Source organism: Pteropus vampyrus, unplaced genomic scaffold, assembly GCF_000151845.1.
Source record: "Pteropus vampyrus isolate Shadow unplaced genomic scaffold, Pvam_2.0 Scaffold144, whole genome shotgun sequence".
NCBI lineage: Eukaryota > Metazoa > Chordata > Mammalia > Chiroptera > Pteropodidae > Pteropus > Pteropus vampyrus.
In genome coordinates, this window is record NW_011888925.1 from 1050469 (window position 1) to 1070954 (window position 20486).

A 20486-nucleotide genomic window follows, 5' to 3' on the forward strand; every position below is an offset into this window, starting at 1 on the left:
CGGGCGGGGCCGGAGAGCCCCCAGCCAGCGCTGGAGGAGCGGGTTTAAGACCCAGCTGCGTGGGGCGCCCCGGGATCCGGGAGGGGGCGAGTCCAGAGTCCAAGGAGGTGCTGTGACTCAGGCCTCCCCAGGGTAGGGAGGGGACCCAACCAGCTCCAGATGTACTTCCCCTCTTTTCCTTTCCGCCCCACATCTGCCGCTACAAACTCCCGCTACCCTCTTTCTCGCCCATCTCTGTAGGGAGGCGGCCCTCCCATCCCGCCCCGCTTTGAAGGCCAACTGCGAGCCTTCCTGAGGCCACAATCCCCTTCCCCTCGGGCCTCCTAGCCCAACTCCGGCTTGTGGGTACGCGCCCTCCCCTGAAAGCAGGCCTGGCCTCAACCAACCTGGCCGTCCTCCTCTGCAGCAAACCGCCAGAGCTAGAGGCACAGGAGGCAGGAGGTGTGGATGAGTCACTCTTCCTGCAGCCTCAGAGGGAGGAGGGTAGGAGACGGGGTTCCTAGCCCCCCAGGCCAGAGCTGGCCAGTCCACATGGGCTGCCAGGCCTGCTGCTGCCCTAGCTGCAGCCTGCCCAGCCAGACCACCCCCTTTGTCACAGTTGGGCCCCACTCCTGGCCTGTCAGGCCTGCCCCCTCAAACTTACTTGCACAACTTGGTCTCTCCTGCCTAAACCTTCTGCTACTGAGATTAAGGATATCGGGAAGGTAGTGGAGGTTACACAAGCGGAAGGTACAGGGGTGTGGTGGGAACGGATTCGGGAGAGGAGTCTGACAGGTTCCATGAGGCCCCAGCAGCCAGCTCAGGGCACAGCCCAGCAGCACCTGGCACTTTCAGATCCTGTCCAAGAGGAGCCCAGAAGGCGCAGATGCCAGACAGGTAGCAAATTCGGATCCAACACCAGACGCGCTGCCAGGAAGCGAACTCTGAGCAAGTACCGACCTATCCTCACCCAGGTGGGCTCCAAACCACAACTGTCTTCTGCCCGTTTGTGCACATAACCCCACATGCAGCCAAGGCACCCAGCTACATTACAGCTCCACCCCTCCAAACCACCAGGCCCCCTCTGTGCCTAGAAAGATCACCTTCTTCCCCTCCCAAGCCAGGAGCTCCCCTCTCTGAGCTTAACTACACGGATGGGGGAAAAAAAAAACACATAAAACCATGACCTGAACAGCTAAGGTAGTCATGACTGTTCTGCATGCATTGTAAAAAAAGAATCAGAGTATTTCCAATTCCACCAGAGCTATTAAATTGACAGGGAAATCCTCAACACTCCTCAGAAGACGGAGTAAGGGCAAGAATCTTTGAATAGAATAAAATTAAGCACGAAGGAGAAAAAAATTGTAACCACTGGTCTGAGCGGCGCTATTAGGTGACAGCTATGACCACTCTATGTTCTAGGACACGACGGGGTATGTTTAGAGTACGGGCTTCACCGATAGCCACCGGGTTTAAAATCTTGCCTCTACCACTTAAGATGTGTGATCACAGGCACGTGATCTCTGAACTCCACTTCTTTGTTGGAAAGTAGGGATGCCCCAGAGATGACCTGCAGCCCGGTTAGGACCAACGGGGTCAGTGCTCAGAGAAGCCTCTGCCGGGTGACCCTCGGACAGCCACCGCCTACCTCGCAGGGCGGCTGTGGGAAATACGAAGTCCCTCTGCACGCGGCATGCTCCCAGCACCGGCAGGTATCCCCTCCTCCCTGGGGAGGTCTGGAGTCTGTCCGGTCCCTAAGAACTAGGTGGCCACAAAGCCCCACGTCACCACACACTGTATGTCCGATCTTTCCCGGCTAGAAGACGGTGATCACAGGACGAGGCAGGGCAATTGAATCGAAACTGAGGTCAGGCCTCGCTCTGCTCCTCCGAAGCTCGCTCTCCCGCAGGCACAGAAAGCACCCCGTGCTTCCACACACCCAGGCCCCTCCGAGGAGGCCATCGCTCACAAAGGAGGCGGGACAAAAAGGGCTCGATGTTCAGTTTCCTTTAATGACCCCCATCTCCCTGAAGGGCGGGTGCAGCAGCAATGGCCAGAGCTGTTCACTTGAAGATCTTGCCCTGATTGAAGGCTCTGCCCACGTGCTGGAAGGCCCCCTCCCAGCAAAAGTACTCTCGAACCAGCGTCTGGGTCTCCTCGCTGCCAGGATCCAGCTTCCGCCACGTATACGACTCGTAGTCTACCTGCCAATCTGGACTCAGCTGAGGAAAAGCCGGGTAAAAAGCATGTGGTCAGGTTATCAGACACTGTCTCACACCTGTTACTTCCAGCTCAGACACACGTCATCAAATCTCAGGACTCCCGTGAACAAGACAGCTCCTTCCTGTACACATTCCTTGAACTCCCCTGAATGCCCAATGCCCCAGGGTCAAGGTGAGCTGCCCGGCCCCTTGCCTCGCCCTAAAGAGAAGGCTCCTCCCTGAACCTTCCTCACCGGAAAGGCAAGCTCCTGGCCTCGGAAGACCCAGACTCCAGAAATGGAGCTGCTGTTGTTGGTTCCAAAGAGGATGACACTGGCAAAGGCATTCTTCCTCAGCTTGTCCAATCGCTGGAACATTCCTGAAGGGGCGAGGGGGAACATTCAGCCTTTGAGATCATGTTACTTCGTCCGCCCTTCCCTTCCCAGACCCGCCCTCTTCTCACCAGTGATGAGGTTGCAACTCATGAAGGTCTGGGTGAGCTCTTCGGGGAAACGATACTCAGAGTACCACAGGGACCAGCCATCCTTGTCAAAGTGCTCCCAGAAGTACGGCAGCGCCACGGAGAGTGTGTCCTCATTGGAGTACTTGCGCTTAAACTCGTCCAACACAAAGGCACTGAGTGAAGGAACGAGGCAAGGAGGTCAGCGTGGAGAAGGCTGCCAGATAAAGAGAAGCCGAAGGCACTCTTCCGTGCGCAGAGGCTGGGACCCAAGGGGGACCTGAGGGAGACCTGCCCCAGGGAAGGCATGGCAAACTGCTGCCCCCTGGTGGACACAGAGTGAGGATTCCTTTTTCCCTGCCTAGCTCCTCCCAGGGCCTTTTCCATGAGTCACACGCAGTTACTGACTCATGTCTCTTCCCCCATCACACAGGCCTCTTGGGGCTACGCACACTGTAATACGACAGCAATGTAAGCAGTGAACGCTTTCAAAGGGCCTCCACCCCGAACCTTACACCCATGTCCTTTAGTCACTCCGCCCAGAAACAAGTTCAGTCTCTGAAAATCCTTCAGGTTGTCATCTGGGAAGCAGTCTGGCACAGAGCCCAGAATGCCAGTACTGATGGAGGAGGTGTCCCCCCCGCTCCCTCGTGGGGGGGTCTATTTTTTTCTTTCTTTACAAAAACATGTGCCGCCTGAAGATAATCACTCAAAATGCCGCAAACAAGATAGTATCTTTACATATTTCCCACTGGTGATTTTTCAAAGACGATACAAATAGTTTTATGCCTTACACAATTTGGTCATTTAATACTGTGATATACTATTGAGAATTTCTGGCAAATGCTTTAATGGCTCAATAACTTTCTATTGCATGGCATGAATGTCTTATAAACCTATTAAATCCCCTTATTACATTGGTTCATTGTTCATTAGTATTAAAACTGCCACAAGTGCCACCTATTTCACTCAAAATCCTTACAAGGAACCCCAGAGTTAGAGTCACCTTCTCTCTTTACAGAGGGTAAGTGGTGTGACTTGCCCAGAGCTACATTATAGCAGAGAATCTGTCCTTTAACCCTAGGTCTGGGGTCCCTTCCAGAATGCATTCTCAGAGACCCCCTCTGAGAAGCTTAAAAACCTCAACCACCCATCAAGTGGGGATTTGTTTCTTCACACCTTCCTGATAGTGTTGTTATTGGTGACCATAATTCCATTTCTGACCCCTAAAGTGAACACGGGCTCTAACGAGTCCTTAAACAACTTAGCTGGAAACCCTTAAAAGGTCTAGAATTAACTCTGCACAAATTGACAGTCTCAGTCTTCGAAGGTATTAATTACCTTTACGACATGAAAAATCCTGTGGGAAATCACCCTGGCAGGCCAGGAGAGCACCATGGCATTGCGACAATAAACATTAATAAACATTCTTAAAAGGCTCTAAGAAATGCAAAGTTTATTAAAGATTTCAAGTTTACTTCCTGATTTACTTTCTGCCCAGAGTACAGACCTAAGATACATGACAATCTCTAGTAACGAGGCGTCCGTTACAACAGCATACGTCATTGGGGTTCGGCATCACAGCTCGCCTACACACACCAAACCCTTTCTCCCCTTAGACCTGCCCCTGTACTCGGTTTAGGGTAAATCACTTCGGTTCAAAAGCACACACACCTTTCAAGAGCAGCTGTGTCCGGAGCCTTCTTGGCCTCAAGGAAGTGCCTGGGACTAAGAGCTCTCAGCCACTCTCCAAGTAGTGCCCCAAATGCAGAAGCAGCGATAAGCCTCCATCAGTGCATTTGCATTTACAGCCCTAAGCACGGCTATTACGCCTATGAGTGCATGTTCCTTCATCCAGGTTTATCCCACCCCGAAACTAACAAAACGGGGGACGGCAAACCCTGTGGAACCCGAATGGACTAACTAGTGAAAGAATGGAAGAGCGGGTGAGAAAAGGAGAGAAAAAGGGACCAAGTATAAAGTGACCACGGAAAAGACATTTGTCACATTGCTTGAAATTCTAGTAAACCGACTTCGGGGCAGTGACTGAACAAAGATTTGATGGTAGAGTATGGAGGAGAGATTGTTTAACCACGCAGCCGCTGCTGGACCCTTGAGCTAAATCCGGCCAGACACCAGCCTGAGGAGACCGTTTCCCCTGTGCCCCTCAGGCCATCTGATGGGCCTGCCCTCATGTCCCTTCTGTCCCACGGAGTGCTGGTCTGTGCTGGTTCCTGCCCCAGGCAGGCATGTAAAGCATTTTCCCCTTATCTGAGGCAGGTCTGCCCTGCACCCCTATCCATCCTGCCCCGTCCTATATAACAACTTACCACCTGCCGCGTGATGCAGAGGACACCAAGACTTGCCCGGTATGGAAGCTCCCTTAATAAACGCTTGGTGTAACTACGGGGTTGCTGCTCTGGGCAACTATATAACATGGAGAACTGGGAAAGGACTGGGCGTCCCACTTTTCTGCACCGAACATCTCCCTTTGACTCTATTCTTTCTTCCAAGAACCCTTACATTTATTGCAGAGGATACAGACAACCACCCCATCGATTTTTTCCTTCCGGTTTGGGAAACAATGAACCAGACAGGCATTATGTCCCTACAGTCATCAACCTTTCTCTTAGTGAGCAATTCTGATCATTTGATTCACCAAATCAAATGATGCAGCCGCAATGTCCTGACTCAGCAAAGCCAGCCCACACAGCAGCGGCAAGGCTGTCCACACCGCGCCTCTTCCCATGGTATTGACGAATCCCAAACTTTAACGAGGACGCTAAAAACCAGTGTTCCCCCACACTGAATGAAGTCTGTGCCTATCTGCTTTCTCTCCTTTTTTTTGCTAGGAGTTGCAATCTCTTCCGATACTGGATGCATCTGGATGGAACTTGCATTCTACTTTCAAAACTCCAACTTTTGACAAATTCAAGGAGCTGCCTTAATTGCAACTAAAACATACCTTTAATTTTGTATGGATGATCTAAAATTCTGGGCCCTAGCTGTGAGGCCTTCTTGGGTCCCGTGCCCCCTACCCTCCCACATCCTTACCTCTTGGGCAGGTGAGCGAAGGGGTCCTTGGCCTTCGGCTCAGCAGCCAGCGCCTGCTCACACTCGTCCAGCTCCTCCTCGGGAGCAGGGGCGGCCGCCTTTTTCTCCTCTTTCCGCTCAGGCTGGGGTTTCTGCTTCTCCTCCCGAGAACCCTTCTCCTTTCGTGGGGTGTCCTTTCTAGGCTGGCTTTCTGCAAACTTTTTAGCTAGCACAGGGGAAGGGAGAAAAGTCAGTGTCCTGCCTCCTTCCACGTCCCTCCAAAACCAGGCAGTGGGCAAGGAACGGAGGAAAACTGCCCGGTGGGACAGCTTCAGGACCTGGGCTCCCCACTGCCACCAGCTCGCTGAGCGTCCTTGAGTAAGAACACAAGCCTCAGCAACAAACACGTGTGTGTCGTAACTCTCTACGTTAAAACAAGTGAGAGTGTGTGCATAGAACAAGGTTCACAAAATGTTAGTAGCCACATGTGACACCCTACACTTCTCGGGCCCACATAACCCAAAAGTCAAACAGGAAATCCAGGGGCTGAGACTGAGCGAAGCGGCCCCAGGCCCGGGCCTCATACACCCCTAACACCTCGGACTCACCATCAAACTGGGCCATCTTCTCACAGAGCTTCACCTCCCCCAGGACAGCCCGGAACTGGGGCTGGTTAATGCAGGTGAGGAACCAGCGGTTGGTATTGGGGAAGGCCTGGCGGAAAGAAGGCTCCAGGACCTGCCAGGATGGAAGGGCGGAAACAAAGTCAGTGGAAGGAAAGGTCTGGAAGGGTTTCAAGCCAGAAACCGAGACACCCTTGTTTCATTCTATCCCGAAGCTGCTCCTCCTTCTCACCCCCTCAGACAGTGGCTAAGAGTAGCGTCTTCCACAGTGGGCTCCTTCCCATTTACCTTCCTAATCCCTTTTTTTGCAATTCAGCCCAATTTAATAAATGCTTGGTCCCATCCTCCATTTACTATGACTCTACTTAGAATAATATTTATACGGTGCCTGAATCCTTTTACAAAGCCACTTCACACCTACAGTTTCCAATCTTAAATTTCACGTGTAGATTAAAAAAAAAAAAAAAGGTTGGAAGCGAGAGCTATCAATTACTCACTGTTAAATAAAAAACAATCTATATTAACTACATGACATAGGTGTATGCATTATCACAGAAGTTCAAGAAGTATAGAATATTCAACAGCACAAAGTTTATTTAGATTAACGGACAGTCCTTTAAATTAAAGAGCTTTATGAAGCTTCATGACAAACTCTACCATTTTCTGGTTTGCCAAGATCAGAGGAAACATCCTCGTCTCATGGAGACAGAACACAGCAGTCAGTTCTGTGGTGCCGGTTCTGCAGCACTCAGCTTCAGATTCTCCTCCACCACTTACTGGCTGCCCTTGGGCAGGTGACATTTCTGCTCACCCATCCCCCAGGAAAGATGCACTACGATGATCCCTGTCAGGCCCTTGGCACGGGGACCGGCACAAAGCAGGTGCTGTCCCCCACCATCGTCACATTACCACCCTGGACCGGCATCAGGCCAAGGGCTGCTGTTCAGGAATCCGAAATATGTCATCTTCTTTGACCCAATACCCCGAAAAGTGATTATTAGTACCCTGGTTTTATAATTTACAGGAGGAGGAAAAAAAAAACCTCTGAGCTGCCGAATAGAAAACTAAGGATAACAGAACATTACTAAACTCCTCAGAAGAAAGGCAGTCATGGTCCTCAATCTGGAGATTCCTAGAGACTAGCTGTCACCTCAGAATCCCTCGTATCCAAGTCCTTGCAGCAGGACAGAGTAACCTGGAAGACCTGTCACTTCGGTTCTAACCCACCTACCCTCTGCCAACCCGATTCTTTATAAACTTACCTGTTTATAGAGCCACAACAGGGTGCAGACAACTGTGATGTCAGCCAGCGTCACCCGTTCACCAACCAGGAAAGTCCTTGTCTTCAAGTGAGCATCCAGCAGCCCCAGAATTCGCCTCACTTCCTCCTTTGCATTCTCTGTGGCCTGTTGATTTGAAACAATCGAACTTATCAGTGATTACCAACCAATCCCTTTCCCTCTCCCCAATAATGGAACTAAGGTGGCCACTTCAAGTCTTGGCTCACCCCCACCCTCTCCGATGGAGTCGGAGTCTAGGATTATTCTAAATGCATCGCAAATGAAGCTCTCGATGTTGTTTCCTCATCGAGCAGCCTGGCTTCACGCTCCACAGCACAGCTCATCACGTACCTTTGGATTTTAGAAGGGCCCTTAGAGGTCATCTGGTCTAACTGCTCCACTATCGTCTGGTGTAACCTCCCTACAGCAGAGATCTTCCCTCTGCCCACTCTTGACAGACACCACCTCCACTGGGTCTGACAACTCTGGAGCCGACGACCCAGCCCCTCCCCAAGTTCCTAGGCTTACCTGCTTGTTGTGGTGCATGATGCCCAAGGTGGGGAACACCCAGGTACTGGCTGGCGGCACTATGTCGCTATCAGCGAAGCTCACCCACTGTACCACCTGGGCTGCTGCCTCTGGAGTACTTCCCCGAAGCTCCTCATTGCTCACTGCAGAGGCAGAACACAAAGGTCATAACCTTGGGGTCATGCCAATGCCAATCTAATACCTGCAGAGTCCTCTCCCTGCCCATGCAAGCTCACCCTCACCCTCTGCTACTCCCACCTCCACTGCGAATTACCGTAGTAGGCAATGGCATTGCTCTCAAACACACAGAATCCATCGTCCCCCTCAAATGCTGGAACCTAGGGACAAAGCAGTCAAAAGATAAATGAAATAACAGTAATTTCTCACTAGTCAATCCTAGGAACTGAAATGTTTTGGATAAGTTCTTACATAAGGCTATAACCCTTGCTAACCAAACTCTTGATATGATCTGAAACTCTGGAACCAAAAATGTTTGAATAACTCAATATCCCTTACAATCTGAACTCACACTTCAATATTATGAGATAGTTAGATAAAAGCCCTCAAACAAGCAAAAGATCAGAAGCCAAGTCTTATACCTCCATCTATAATATTAGAATATTATGGTGGTCCCCACACTGCACTTGATCTCTTTTACTCTTAGGATGGTTATTTCTCCATCTCTGTAAACCCCTTGGGGCAAGAACCCTGCTCATAGCAGATAGACATGATTTGCACTGGAAACAGTCAAAACATTCTCTCCCACAAAGCAAGCCTGTAAATTTTATAAAATGTCACTGAATACTTCTTTATTAATGTGGGAATCTGCATTTAGCTCAAAATAAAAACTTTAATCATCAGTAAAATGTGGGGAAAAAAAGGAAAGCTCCCTTTTAAAGATGAAGGTCATCTTCAAAGTGATAGAATCTTACGGCCACTTGGGTTCTCAAGACCAAAGACCCCGCTTCCGCTTCCCCCTACTCACCTTGCCGGCAGGAAATTTACGGAGAAATTCAGGGGTGCGGTTGGTTTGGCCAAAGTGGAAGTGGGGTGGTGCGGAGAGCACGCGGACCTGAGCCCCGCTGTACTGAGCGGCAATGAGGGCCTTGAAGGCCCTCCAGTTTTCAGGGTATGTGTACAGGGTCTGTGCGAGAAAGAGAAAAAAAAAAAAATATTAGTGAGTAGAAGGGTCTCAGTCCTAAATGTCACCTCCCGGGATGATTTCCCTGAATAATCTCAATCTGTTCAACTTTTTACTCCTGCTGGTCAACCAAGTTCTTCAGTATCTGTCAAGTGTAATCAGAGTCCTCCGAAATACCGAGGACAGAACTCACACCAACTGCTAAATAAAGGTTGACAGCTTTGACCTTCCCTAAGGACACCTGGAGAAGCATTCTCTTCCCCTCAACTGTATCTCCAGGAAATCCAGAACTTCCAGCTCCCTCATACTCTCATCTGCCCACAAACATACACCCCTCCCTTCCCAGAGCCCTTGTTTCATTCATTGATGGTTACCGAGTATCTGTCTACTCCACTGCTGAGCCGCTCACGCTTCAAAAGTATCACCCGTCTCTAGCACACACACAGCGACCAAAACATTTCCAAGTCCCCCTCCGAACAGCCACGGAGATGCCGAATAGCATCTTCTCTTCCTAAATCAACCCGGTCTCCCTAAAAAAACCTTGCTTTCCTCGTCACACGCACCATCCCTCCGGTCCTGTCCCGCAGTGAGTTCTCTGATGTTGCCGTCTCTCCTCCTATTAACCCGGCCAGCGGGACCCAACTGGTCTGACTCCACTGTCCAGAAAAGTCTCCTCCCAAACCTCCTTGATAGACCCTTAACCGTGGCCAGCCGTACCTGCCTACAAAAGCCCTCCTTTTCACCCCGTCCCTACTGTTGCCCCACAAAACGGTCGCAAAAGCTCCATCAACCTGCCCGGATCCCGCGTCCCAAGGTGGCAATGAACCCAAACCCCTTTCTCAGGCCCCAGACGGCCAGGATACGGCACGGCATGTCTTTTCTCTAACCCAGACCCTTCCACCTCTCTGGCCTCAGCCTCAGTTCCCCTCCGGGGCCTGGAAGCCCTGTGCTCCCACAGTAAGGTCTCTAGAGCCCGAATCAGTTCCCCACTCGGCTCCAGAACTCCTCTGACGCCGGCTAGTCCCACTCGGGTAGAGGATGGCATCGGATAGGGTGACCTGGAGGGCCAGAGCCGGCAAACTTACCCCTGCCGCCATGGTGATTCCGCAGAGAAAGGGGGTGGGGCTCTCAGTGCTGCCGCAAAGTAACCCGTCGGGGTGAGAAGGGAGGGGGGAAGGGGAGAGCCGTGGAGAAACAGCAGCCGGAAAGCGAGGACGGCATAGAAGGCATACGCACGACAGTTGGGTATACCGCGGCGGATGAATTGGAACAAAGGGGTGGGGCTTGTTGGCCTGAGCGGAAAATAATGCTCGCGTCTGCGCAGTGGGGCATTTAAATGGCCTGCCCCCTCAGGTATGGCCAATGGGAGTCCCAACGTAGAGAGAAAGCGCGATTGGAGGGGAAACTGTGAGAACTAGCTGGACTACGGCCCCTTGGCTGCTACGTGGCACAGCTGTCATCCCTGCGCCGCCCCGGGTACCGCTGGCATCCCCCTCCGGCCAGCGACATGAGTGAGGCCGAGAGGAGAAACTTCGTACGAGTTCCTGCCAAGCTCCTAATGTGATTGTGACACAACTGCGTGCAGGAGGCAGGGTGCCAAATCCCTTTTGACCTGCTCTGGTTTTCTAGAGAACACGAATGTCTAATTGGAGCCCAAGTGTGAAACCCTCTGTTAAACTGAAGTTTTCTCCCATTCGACCACTTTGCAGCTCTGGGATGCCGCGAGTGCCAGAACAGCACTAGTCTGCGAGCCTGCACAGGGTAGGGGCTAAAGGACATAGCCATGTCCCTTCCACCTCCTGTCACCCTCGAGGAGCTCACAATTTAAGACAAATTGATGGCTTGCCATTTACCCATATTCAGGTCTGAAAATCTTTTACCCAATTTTAGAGCAGGATGAATTAAGTGGGAGAATGGACGAAGAACCCTGAACCCAAATTTCAGGCCACCACCATTCCCAAATATGGGCAGCGAGGTAAACATGGAGGCAAACTTGGTTCTTCTCACAGGTACCGTTCGATACCCCCACGCAGCACTCAGGCACTCCAGAACTCTCCTGAGTGGGCTCCAGGTGCCAGACACACACGGTCCAAGGCGCTCCCTGCCGTTGTGATACGTGGTAGGAAGGAAACAGGCTGAGAACTATTTTAGGGCGGCCAGAGAAGGCACCTCTAAGAAGGCCGCATTAAGGCCTGGGGAGCGGAAGTACTGGGTGGAAGGTTACCAGGTGGAAATTAGAGAAAACCATAGTGTTTATTAAACTAGCAGCTTTATTGCCCTTTAGGGTTCCTGGCCTCACTTGAGGAGATTTCGAAGTGCTTGAGGGAGGAAAACCTGTAAGAAGTGATAGAGATCAGGGAACAGGCTTTGGGAATCCTGGAGTGGGGTCACAGTGAGAGACTGGTCGGCCTGGGAGGCAGATGCCACGAAGGTCAGGAGTGGCTCAGTCTCTGGCCTCTGCTCAGCACTGCTCAGTCCTCTCAGCTCCTGGGTGACCCGAGCCTCAGTCGCCAGCCACTCTACCCCTCTGGCGGCACTGCCTCCACCGCCTTCCTTGGTTTGCTGCTGCAAGCGCCTCCGGGCACGCCGCCGCCCCTGCCATACTCGGTGCCACAAGGCACAGCGCCAGCTCACTGAGAGCGACGCCCCCTTACTTGTCTCACCCTGGGGCCCTTCTCGGGCTGCCTCGGGTCCTTTGGGCCCCTGCTCTGTCAGCGCTGCAGGGCCTGACTGCTCTTCTCCGGTGGCCAGAGGCTTCCCAGTGGTCAGGGGAGGTTCCCCTGGCTGCCCAGGGCTCTGCATGGCCCAGTCCTGCACGGTCTCTCCAACTTCTATAACCATTTCTTCCACCCCGTCTTCACTGTGGTCCCCTGCACATGCCTGCTGCTCCTCCTTCCCCTCCTCACTGCTTGCTTTCTGTGCATCTAGCTTCAATCTTTTGCTTGACCCTCCCTGAGGAGAATTCCCCATTCCGCCTCCCTCTGACCGCAGTCTCTTGGTTCCTTGTTCTATATGGCATCCCAGTGCTTCCCTTAACACCTGGACCAGGGCAGCCGTGAGCTGGGTGAAGGGGGCAGGGGGTAAGGGGATGGGTGTTGCAGACAGCAGGGAGCTAGGGGAGCTGGGCTGCAGAAGGGGGAGCAGCCCCCAGTCTCGACCTCGGGAGGATCGGTGCTGGTACTGGAGGCTCCGGCAGTAATTGGCGGCCGCTCGGCAACAGTTCTGTAGCCGCCCGGCTACCCGGCTGGTGACGTTGGCTGCCACGTTGTGACTCAGGTCAAAGGGGTCCTGGAGATTCATGGGGCCAAGGCGGAGACCTTCCCAGAGATTAGAGGGCAGGCCCCCGGCCACAGGCAGTGCCTGACCCTCCCGCAGGGACAGCAGTGAGCCACGAAGATCCCAGCAAGAGACACAGGAGAAGAACTGGGCTAGTAGGGAACCTGGAGGAGGAGGAAGGCCAAGGAAAAGGCATCGCTTAGAGGCCAGAACTGAGACAGGCCCTGAACCCGAGCCATTCCCTCAGCAGGACCTTCTTTTTCCAAGTGGCTCAGAACAGGCCCCTCTGACCCCTATGATTGTGAGGCCAAGCTCTCTCTGTGCCCGCAGCCAACGTCATTTCCCGGAGGCTGCTCGTTCCCCATGCTAGCCACTCCAAAGTGCGGTTTCTTCATCTGCGAAATGGCAATGATGACACCGGCTGTCCCCTGAGGCTGCTGTGAGCAGCACGCCCAGCACACAGTTACTGTGGGATGTATGTCATCTACTGCTGTGAGTAACATCAGTTATCAGTCCTCTGGGGGCTCCCCACACTCACTCAGGGACTCCTTATTGGTGCTGGGCTCCAGTCTCGAGGCATCCCTGGGGAAACTACAGTCCCAGCCGTCAACCTCCACTTGTTCGCCCTCACCTATGAAAGTAACAAAGGTAAGGGTCAGCCTGGAAGCAGAAAGACGAGGGAGAAAGGACGGGGGAGGGTAGAAATGGGGGTGGTAGCAGAGATCTCATTCCCAGGTAGCCTGGCGTGTCTAAGTGAGGTGAGGAGAGATGAGGCTAATGAGGCAGGGAGGGTAGGGAGGAGGCCGGCTTGCTGTACCTGCTTTCTGGGTGAGCTGGGACACAGTGGGCAACACAGGAGGTTCCCTGGTCTGAAGGAAATAGATCACGAGCAAGGTCAGGGCGTAGTTATTGAGAAGGGGGCCACTCCCTGGGTAAATAACAATTCCAGTTAGATCGGAGTTCTTCTCAGCCCTGGTTCCTGTACCTGCCTCCCCTTCTCCTTTGCCCCAACACCAGCTCAGCCCCAGGTCTGTCCCGACTCTCACCTGATAGCCCTCGACCCTGAGCCCAGCAGCGGACGGTGTACACGAGGGGCCGCACGCGCCCATCCAGCTCAGAGCACAGGCTCAGGAAGCGGGAGTTATGCAGGGCCAGCCTGGAACGCAAATGAGACAAGGATATTAGGGCTCAGGAACCCTCTAAAGCTATCGCCCTCAGTTCTTCTTCCAGACCTGTGTAATGGGGGCCAGCTGGAATAAAGCCAAGAGAAGATTTCCAAAGTGTCCGCTGACACACTGGTCTTGTGAGAGGGTGTGCAAAGAACACTACCTCCTGTATGCCCGTCTCAGACGTTGTTATAAGACTGCTCAGAGCCTTCAGTGGGCAAAGAAACACAGACAGGAAGGGAGGGAGAAAGGAAGGAAAGGAGATGTAGAGGGAAAAAGGGAAGAAAGAGGAAGTGGGGGAGGAGGGAAGGGAGAAACCTGTCGGCGTTTAACTTAGCGCTTCCCAAACTTACTCGACCGTGGAACTCTTTTCTAAATCCCTTAAAAATAGTATACAAAAAAACACATTTGACAAACACTGAAATAGAAGCCAGGCAGGAGACGAGTGGCAGAAAGAAGGATGGGACCAAACAAGGACAACCTCGAGGCTCGGCAGGTGCAGCAGCTCCCCACACGGGGCTCCCTCCTCAGCCACCCCAGAATGCTCGGCTGGCCTTCCCCAACCGCCCCCCTAAACAAAGGTACCGGTTACTGAGGGAGACGTCACCGTGGAGACCCGAAGGCCGATGGCAGAACTTGACCACAGGGCGTCGGGCAGAGGGCACAGTTTGGACTCGGTACACTCCAGGGACACAGCCCCGAAGAATGGATCCCACCAGCTCCAGCATGGCTCCCTGCTCTGTTTTCTCCCCCTTCAGGGCCTCTGCTAGTTCCAGAGCCTTCCCCAGGTCCCCATCTCCCTGGTCCTCCTGCAGTGGCGAGGCTGGAGGCAGGGACTGGGGAGATGCAAGGGTGTCAGAGGCCAAGGCTGAGTCCGGAGTCTGGGGTGCCAAGGAGGAGGAAGGCGTTTCAAAGTCCAGGGCTTCCAAGTCTCGGGGAGAAGCTGGAGGCTGCGAGTCTGGAGGGGAGGCTGAGGTGCGGGCCAGGGCTTGAGGGTCCAGTGGGGATGCAAGGGCCGAGTCCAGGGATGGCGACTCCGGAGCCTTTGGGGCTGGCTGTGGGTGGAAATGAGCGGAGTGAATGCCTCTCCTGCTGTCCCCTAACTAGGGAACATTCCCGTCCCCAAGATATACCTGTGACTCACTGCTTGTTATGTGCCAGGCCCTATCCTAAAGGCTTTATACATATTAACTCATTTAATCCTCACAATACTTTTTTTCAAATTAAAAATAACCTTTTAATGCCATAAAATAAATGGTCTGTATTCCGCAAAAATGTCATTGTGTGAAAGACAAAAAAAGGCAGAGGAACTATTCTCGATGGAAGAAGACTAAAGAGACAACACAACAGTCCATTGTCAGGCGGCCAACAAAACTGGAGGATGGGCTGCGGATCAAAGACGTAGAAAGGTCTCCGCTCGCACCGGTGGAACAAGCCCTCAGCCTGACAGCAGTACTGTGCCTACGCGCTAGAACACCGCGGTGCTCAGGTGCACAAACTGGAATGTTAAGGGGCGAAGGGGTGAAGGTGAGAGAGAGAGAGAGAGAGAGAGAGAGAGTGTGTGTGTGTGTGTGTGTGTGGAGAGAGAGAATGATCAAAGAAATTTTAAAAATAATCCTTTTTGTGGGGCAGGAGATATATGGGAACTTTATACTTTCTGCTCAATTTTGCTGTGAACCTAAAACTCTAGTCTTTTCAATGTAAAAAATTATCTTTAAAAAAAAAATGACCTTTTCCTATTCCAAAAGCATTACATCTAATCTACACATTCGATGTCAGAAAATAGATAAGCAAAAACATAACCCCAAAATTACCTTATTGTATGTCCTATTATATTTTTTTTGCCAAAATAAGATAGTATACGTGCCTTTTTGAAATGTTTTTTTTCTTGTTACAAATACCATTATCTTATGTCAATTCATTTCCATTCAATCTAACACACACCCAAGCTCACTTTCCTCCAGTTACAACAACCCTTTCAGGCAGGTCGTATCATCCCCATTTAACAGATGAGACGTAACATGCTTGCCCAGAGTCACATGACCGTTCCCACTGCCTCTTCCCAGCTGCCTCCCTGGTCACTCACCTGCGGCTCTTCCAAGTCACCCAGATCCAGGAAGAGGTCAAGATCACAGCCATGGACGTCAAAGCTGTTTATGGAAGAGCCAAAAGGATGGACCACACAGCCTGGGTGCCGAGCAGAGAATAAAGGTCAGGAGACACTGGGGGACTAAGGGGTGGAAGAACATAAGAGGGTGCAGAGATGAAAGAGCAACTGAATGCACACCTCTAACTGAGGGCTGGGGATGCAGACATGGGGCAGAGAAGGACAGGGTGGGCTCAGTCGGTGAGGGAGGTGACTCACCGGGGAAGAACTCTGTGAAGACCTCCTGCATCAGGGCCACCACGAGGCTCCGAAGCTGCCGCTCGGCCTCAGACAACTCCCTCAGCCCCACCAGCTTAACCATCTGTGCCCCCACGTCTGGGACCTCCGCTAGTGCTGCGGCCAGCTGGTGACTGTCAGGCGCCACTCCTTTGGGGGATTTGGAGACTGGGCTCTGGAACTCTTTCTGTTCCCGTGGCCGGACACGCAGGCGACGTCCTCCCAGGCTATGCTGGGGCTGTGACAGGACAGCTTCCTGGGCACCCACATCCCCCATCTCCACGATGGCAAACACTCCCTGGCAAACCACAACAGAGGCAAGGGTGATGGTTTTGCAACCACGAATCCAAACACACGATCTGACAGTGGGCAAGAATTTTGAAAAGGGGACCGCCCTATAAATTGGGACAATTTGCTTGCTGTTTCTGTAACAACAGGGAATATATTTAGAAAAGCACTTTTATTTTACTTAATAATGCCACATTCACGTAAGTTTTTATTTCAGTATATTACCATAACTGTTATTATAACTGTTTATTATTAGTTACTGTTGTTAATCTGACTGTGCCTAATTTATAAACTAAACTTTATCACAGATATGTATGTGTAGGAGAAAAACAGTACAGTTGACCCTTGAACACCGCGGATTTCCACTGAGTGGGCCCACTTAAACGTGGATTTTTCCTCCATTGACCCACGCAGTTCGAACCCACGTTGTTCAAGGGTCAACTGGCAACTGGGCATCTGAGTATGCAGAGGGCCAACTTAAGTTACATGCAGATTTTCGACTGCGTGGACAGTCAGCATTCCTAAACCCCACGATGGTCAAGGGTCAACTCTGTATCTAAGGTTCGGTACTATTTGCGGTTTCGGGCATCTACTGGAGGTCCTGGAACATTCCCCCACAGAGAAGGGGGACTACTGTATACTAACGACAACTGAATCGTACACTTTAAAAGGATAAATTTTATGTTGCATAAGTCAGATTTCAAATGAAAATAAAAGAGGGTGTGCCCTTCCTACCCTGCTAACGTGAAACCAGAGAGAAAGGCAGCCACTTGGACCTGCCCAAATTAATCTTCTGACTCTGAAAAATCACACGGCTCACCACACTGCAACTCAACACCAAGTGTGCGACCAAAGCCCCATTGGAACTTAGGTGTCCCTTTGCCTGCCCTCGTCTTTGTGTACATATTTCCCTCAAGAACACCTTAGAAGGCGTCAGGGAGGGTAGGATTAAGGTTCCGAAGTGTGCATCCTAGCCATTTTTCTCCTCTCAATACCAGCAACCCCACATAGAGTTTCTTGAGGGCTTGTTTTAAACCAAGCAGTTCACATAAACAATTTCTAAGTCTCATAAGACTCCTCCGAGACAGGCCATTCACATTTTACAAATTAAGAAACTAAAACACAGAGAAGTTATGTAACTTGTCACTGCCTCCCAAGCAAAGGCTTAAACCCCCAAATCTCCAACTTCCCAGTGATGTGCTCCCTCAAAGAAATGTCGTGGAGAGTAAATAAGATACTGTCTGTAAAATACTTAGCACATAACTGGTGCATGATAACTGCTCAATAAAAATTATTGTCATTATTGTTATCAGGAGAGGTCTACTAAAGAGGCCTCTGGAAAAGGTATTTTCCCAGGAAATACAGAGGAGCGGGGAAGTCAGACTCAACTGGCACTAGCCTTTTATACTTGGCCCTTCGACCTGCCCCTTCTTCCTGGCCCAAGATATGGAAGTGACATTATCACATCTATGAAGTAAGAGCCACGTGCCAATAATGACAGAGCAGGAATACAGTAAAACCCTAGACTTCCCAGGTCTGGATCTCTTGTTATAAGGGAACGATTGAACCCCTTTTGTTTAAAATATTGCGGGTCAGCTGCTGAATGCAATCCCCGAGAAAAACAGACCCCACCCCATCCTAAAAGGAGACCTAGAATGCTAAGGAGATTTGGGATGCCCTAACCACACCTACATAACAAGAGTGCAGCCTGGGAACAGAGATATATGATCACAGAACACAGCGCGGCAACACTGAACTTTTCCCAAGGGACTAAAGAGACACTGACAAAAGTCTGCATGGAAGCAAGACAGAAAGGACCGCAAAGAACAAGCTTGTTTGAGGACAGCGTGTTCTAACCAGATAACCTCAGTACCTCTCAGTATGTTAATAAACTTCTCGCTGGTTTAAGAACAAGTCTCTTGTGGGGTTAGGATAAGTCTCCCAAGGGTGTGGTTTTAAAGCACCTACTTCACTGTAATTACTCATTTAACTGTTGACTTTCTCCACTAGACTGTAAGCCTTGTGTGAGCGGGGCCATGTCGATCCTACTCACTACTCAGAACGCAGCTCTAAGCACAGGGCCTAGTACAAAGTTAGCAGATGGCAAATAAAATATTTGGCAAATAAAAGATTGAGTGGATAAATAAATGACCAACAAGTCCCTCAGTGACTAACTCTGACGAACTGAGAAAATTCAAGTTGGGGGATGCTCACAAAGCTGGACTAGTCCACATACTATAGTCTCCACCATAGACAAGCCAAATTAGGAACCAGCCAAAAACAGACTCCTGGTTTCTCTCTCATTTCGTTTGGAATGTGGCGCACCTGACTCATTTCTGTACCCCCAGAGCCATTCACTCTACCTTGTCCTTATCCATGACGACACTGGCCACAGGTCCAAATGCCTGGAAGTACTCAGAGAGCTCAGTAGAATCCACATTCTGGGGAAAGCCACTGACAAACACACTTCGAAGTCCCTGGGCCTTTCGGGCAGCTCGTAGTTCTACCAGATGCCGGTGCTTCCTGCCTCCCAAGTGGGCATCTAGGCTGGGTCCTGCAAAGACAAATGTGAGGGGAAAAAAAAAAAAAACAATCACTCTTCGATGTACCTGCCCTGACTTTGTTCTCTGCATATCTAAATCCTGCTGATAATTCCAGCTATAGACAGTGTGACCTTTGAATAAACAAAGTCCTGGCTCCTTTCACTTTCCTCTCTTGTCCATCTGGCCATGGGTATAGTACATTCTAAGTGGTTCCCAAGAGAATTGACTACACTCTAAGTGCTAGGTAGAGCGAGACCTGCATATTGTAAACAAATTAACAGGTAAGCTATCCAAGTCATATATAGAACTAAATGTACCAGGATGCTATACTATTTCCCATGCATCATCTCTGAGTAAAAAGATTGCAAGTGCAAGATCTAAAGACACACTGCCCAAGTTCAAATGCCAGCTCTATCAAGCTGTGCGAGATCTTGGGCAACTTACTTAATCTCTGTGCATCAGTTTCCTCAGATATGAGATAATAATAGTATATAACAAAAAGGTATTATTCATATATAGCACCTGGCAAAGAGTCTGATACATGGTGAATATAGGAAAAGTTTAGCTGCCATTTTCATTCCGATTACATTTTGAGTCAGCTGCTTGATGTCAACAATGTCTATGTGTGGCCTGGGGAGACTATCCTGGATTTCTGGCAGGTCCACCTGGACAAACAGCAGTAGTGCCGTTCATAAAGGGAAAGAAGAATGGGAGATCCTGTTTAGGGAATAGCATGATTCCAGACTTCAAAAGTGAAATCTGAGGTTTCACTGAGTCCCCTGCACTGACTGTCATACAAGGATCTTGCCAAGTTTTCCAAACCCACCTTCCAGTCCTGCATGCCATGCTACTTCACCCGTCTCTGCCTTTGGGTACGTCCTTCAGAGGGTTTCCCTGACTTAAATTACTACCTCGTCTGTGATCCCACAGCTCCCCAAACATATCTATAGAGCACTGAAATTGTCTTCACCTCTAGATGGTGAGCTCCTTCTCTGAATCCGCTCTCCCCACTCTTGAGCCCAGCAGAGTACCAGGCACAAAAGGGATGTTCAATATGTGACAGTTAAAGAGAGAATAAAGTAATGAAACCTTCGTCGTGGAGATTTCAGATCCTAGGAAGGAGGGGTGTAAGGTGATGGGACTTTCTCCACTCTCTAATCCCTTGGGACGGGCGGAGTGAAAACGGAAAGGCAGGTGACTCTGTCAACCCACTTGACAAGACCTACGACCTGTAACCCTAACTTTCGCTAGGACCCAAAGATGAAAGCCAACAACCACTCCCCCCCAACACTAGCCACCGCTTACGGTTGGCTGTAGTGATGTGGCAGAGGCGGCAGCGGAAACCCCCACGGGGCAGCGATTCGACATCTGAATCCACCGCCGCCATCGCGACTCCCCGGTACCGACCAAATGCAACCACTTCTGCCACCACCGGCACTCACTCTTCCAGAACGCAACGCGCTCGGAACAACTTCCGCCGGTTCAGAAGGAAGTGACGTAAAACGGCTAATCGCGCGGGCAACACTCCTCCGGAAACCAGGTTCCTTCAACTCAGAGTTCCGTTTCACGTGTTAAGGCTCTGAGG

The 20486-nt window shown here is 51.0% G+C and overlaps 2 protein-coding genes across 3 annotated transcripts; both read right to left on the reverse strand.

The window, feature by feature from the left end:
- Positions 1 to 1971: 1971 nt before the first annotated feature.
- EEF1G (eukaryotic translation elongation factor 1 gamma) lies at positions 1972 to 10487 on the reverse strand. The gene is made up of 10 exons (XM_011368628.2): positions 10331 to 10487; positions 9090 to 9248; positions 8379 to 8442; positions 8105 to 8247; positions 7559 to 7702; positions 6282 to 6411; positions 5695 to 5899; positions 2644 to 2816; positions 2435 to 2559; positions 1972 to 2201 (listed from the first exon to the last, which is right to left on the reverse strand). Exons 1-10 carry the CDS (start codon positions 10340 to 10342, stop codon positions 2043 to 2045), a joined length of 1314 nt encoding a protein of 437 aa, XP_011366930.1. The 5' UTR covers positions 10343 to 10487; the 3' UTR covers positions 1972 to 2042.
- Positions 10488 to 11492: 1005 nt separating this feature from the next.
- On the reverse strand, positions 11493 to 20433 carry TUT1 (terminal uridylyl transferase 1, U6 snRNA-specific). Of its 2 annotated transcripts, none has more exons than XM_011368629.2 (9): positions 20207 to 20433; positions 18722 to 18912; positions 16053 to 16368; positions 15774 to 15874; positions 14273 to 14742; positions 13568 to 13677; positions 13339 to 13449; positions 13060 to 13152; positions 11493 to 12685 (listed from the first exon to the last, which is right to left on the reverse strand). In XM_011368629.2, the coding sequence occupies exons 1-9, from the start codon at positions 20286 to 20288 to the stop codon at positions 11541 to 11543; spliced, it is 2619 nt and encodes an 872-aa protein (XP_011366931.1). In that variant the 5' UTR covers positions 20289 to 20433; the 3' UTR covers positions 11493 to 11540. The 2 variants fall into 2 exon arrangements, with proteins under 2 accessions (XP_011366931.1, XP_023391450.1); XM_023535682.1 differs by lacking the exon at positions 20207 to 20433 and adding an exon at positions 19728 to 20173.
- Between the last annotated feature and the right edge of the window lie 53 nt (positions 20434 to 20486).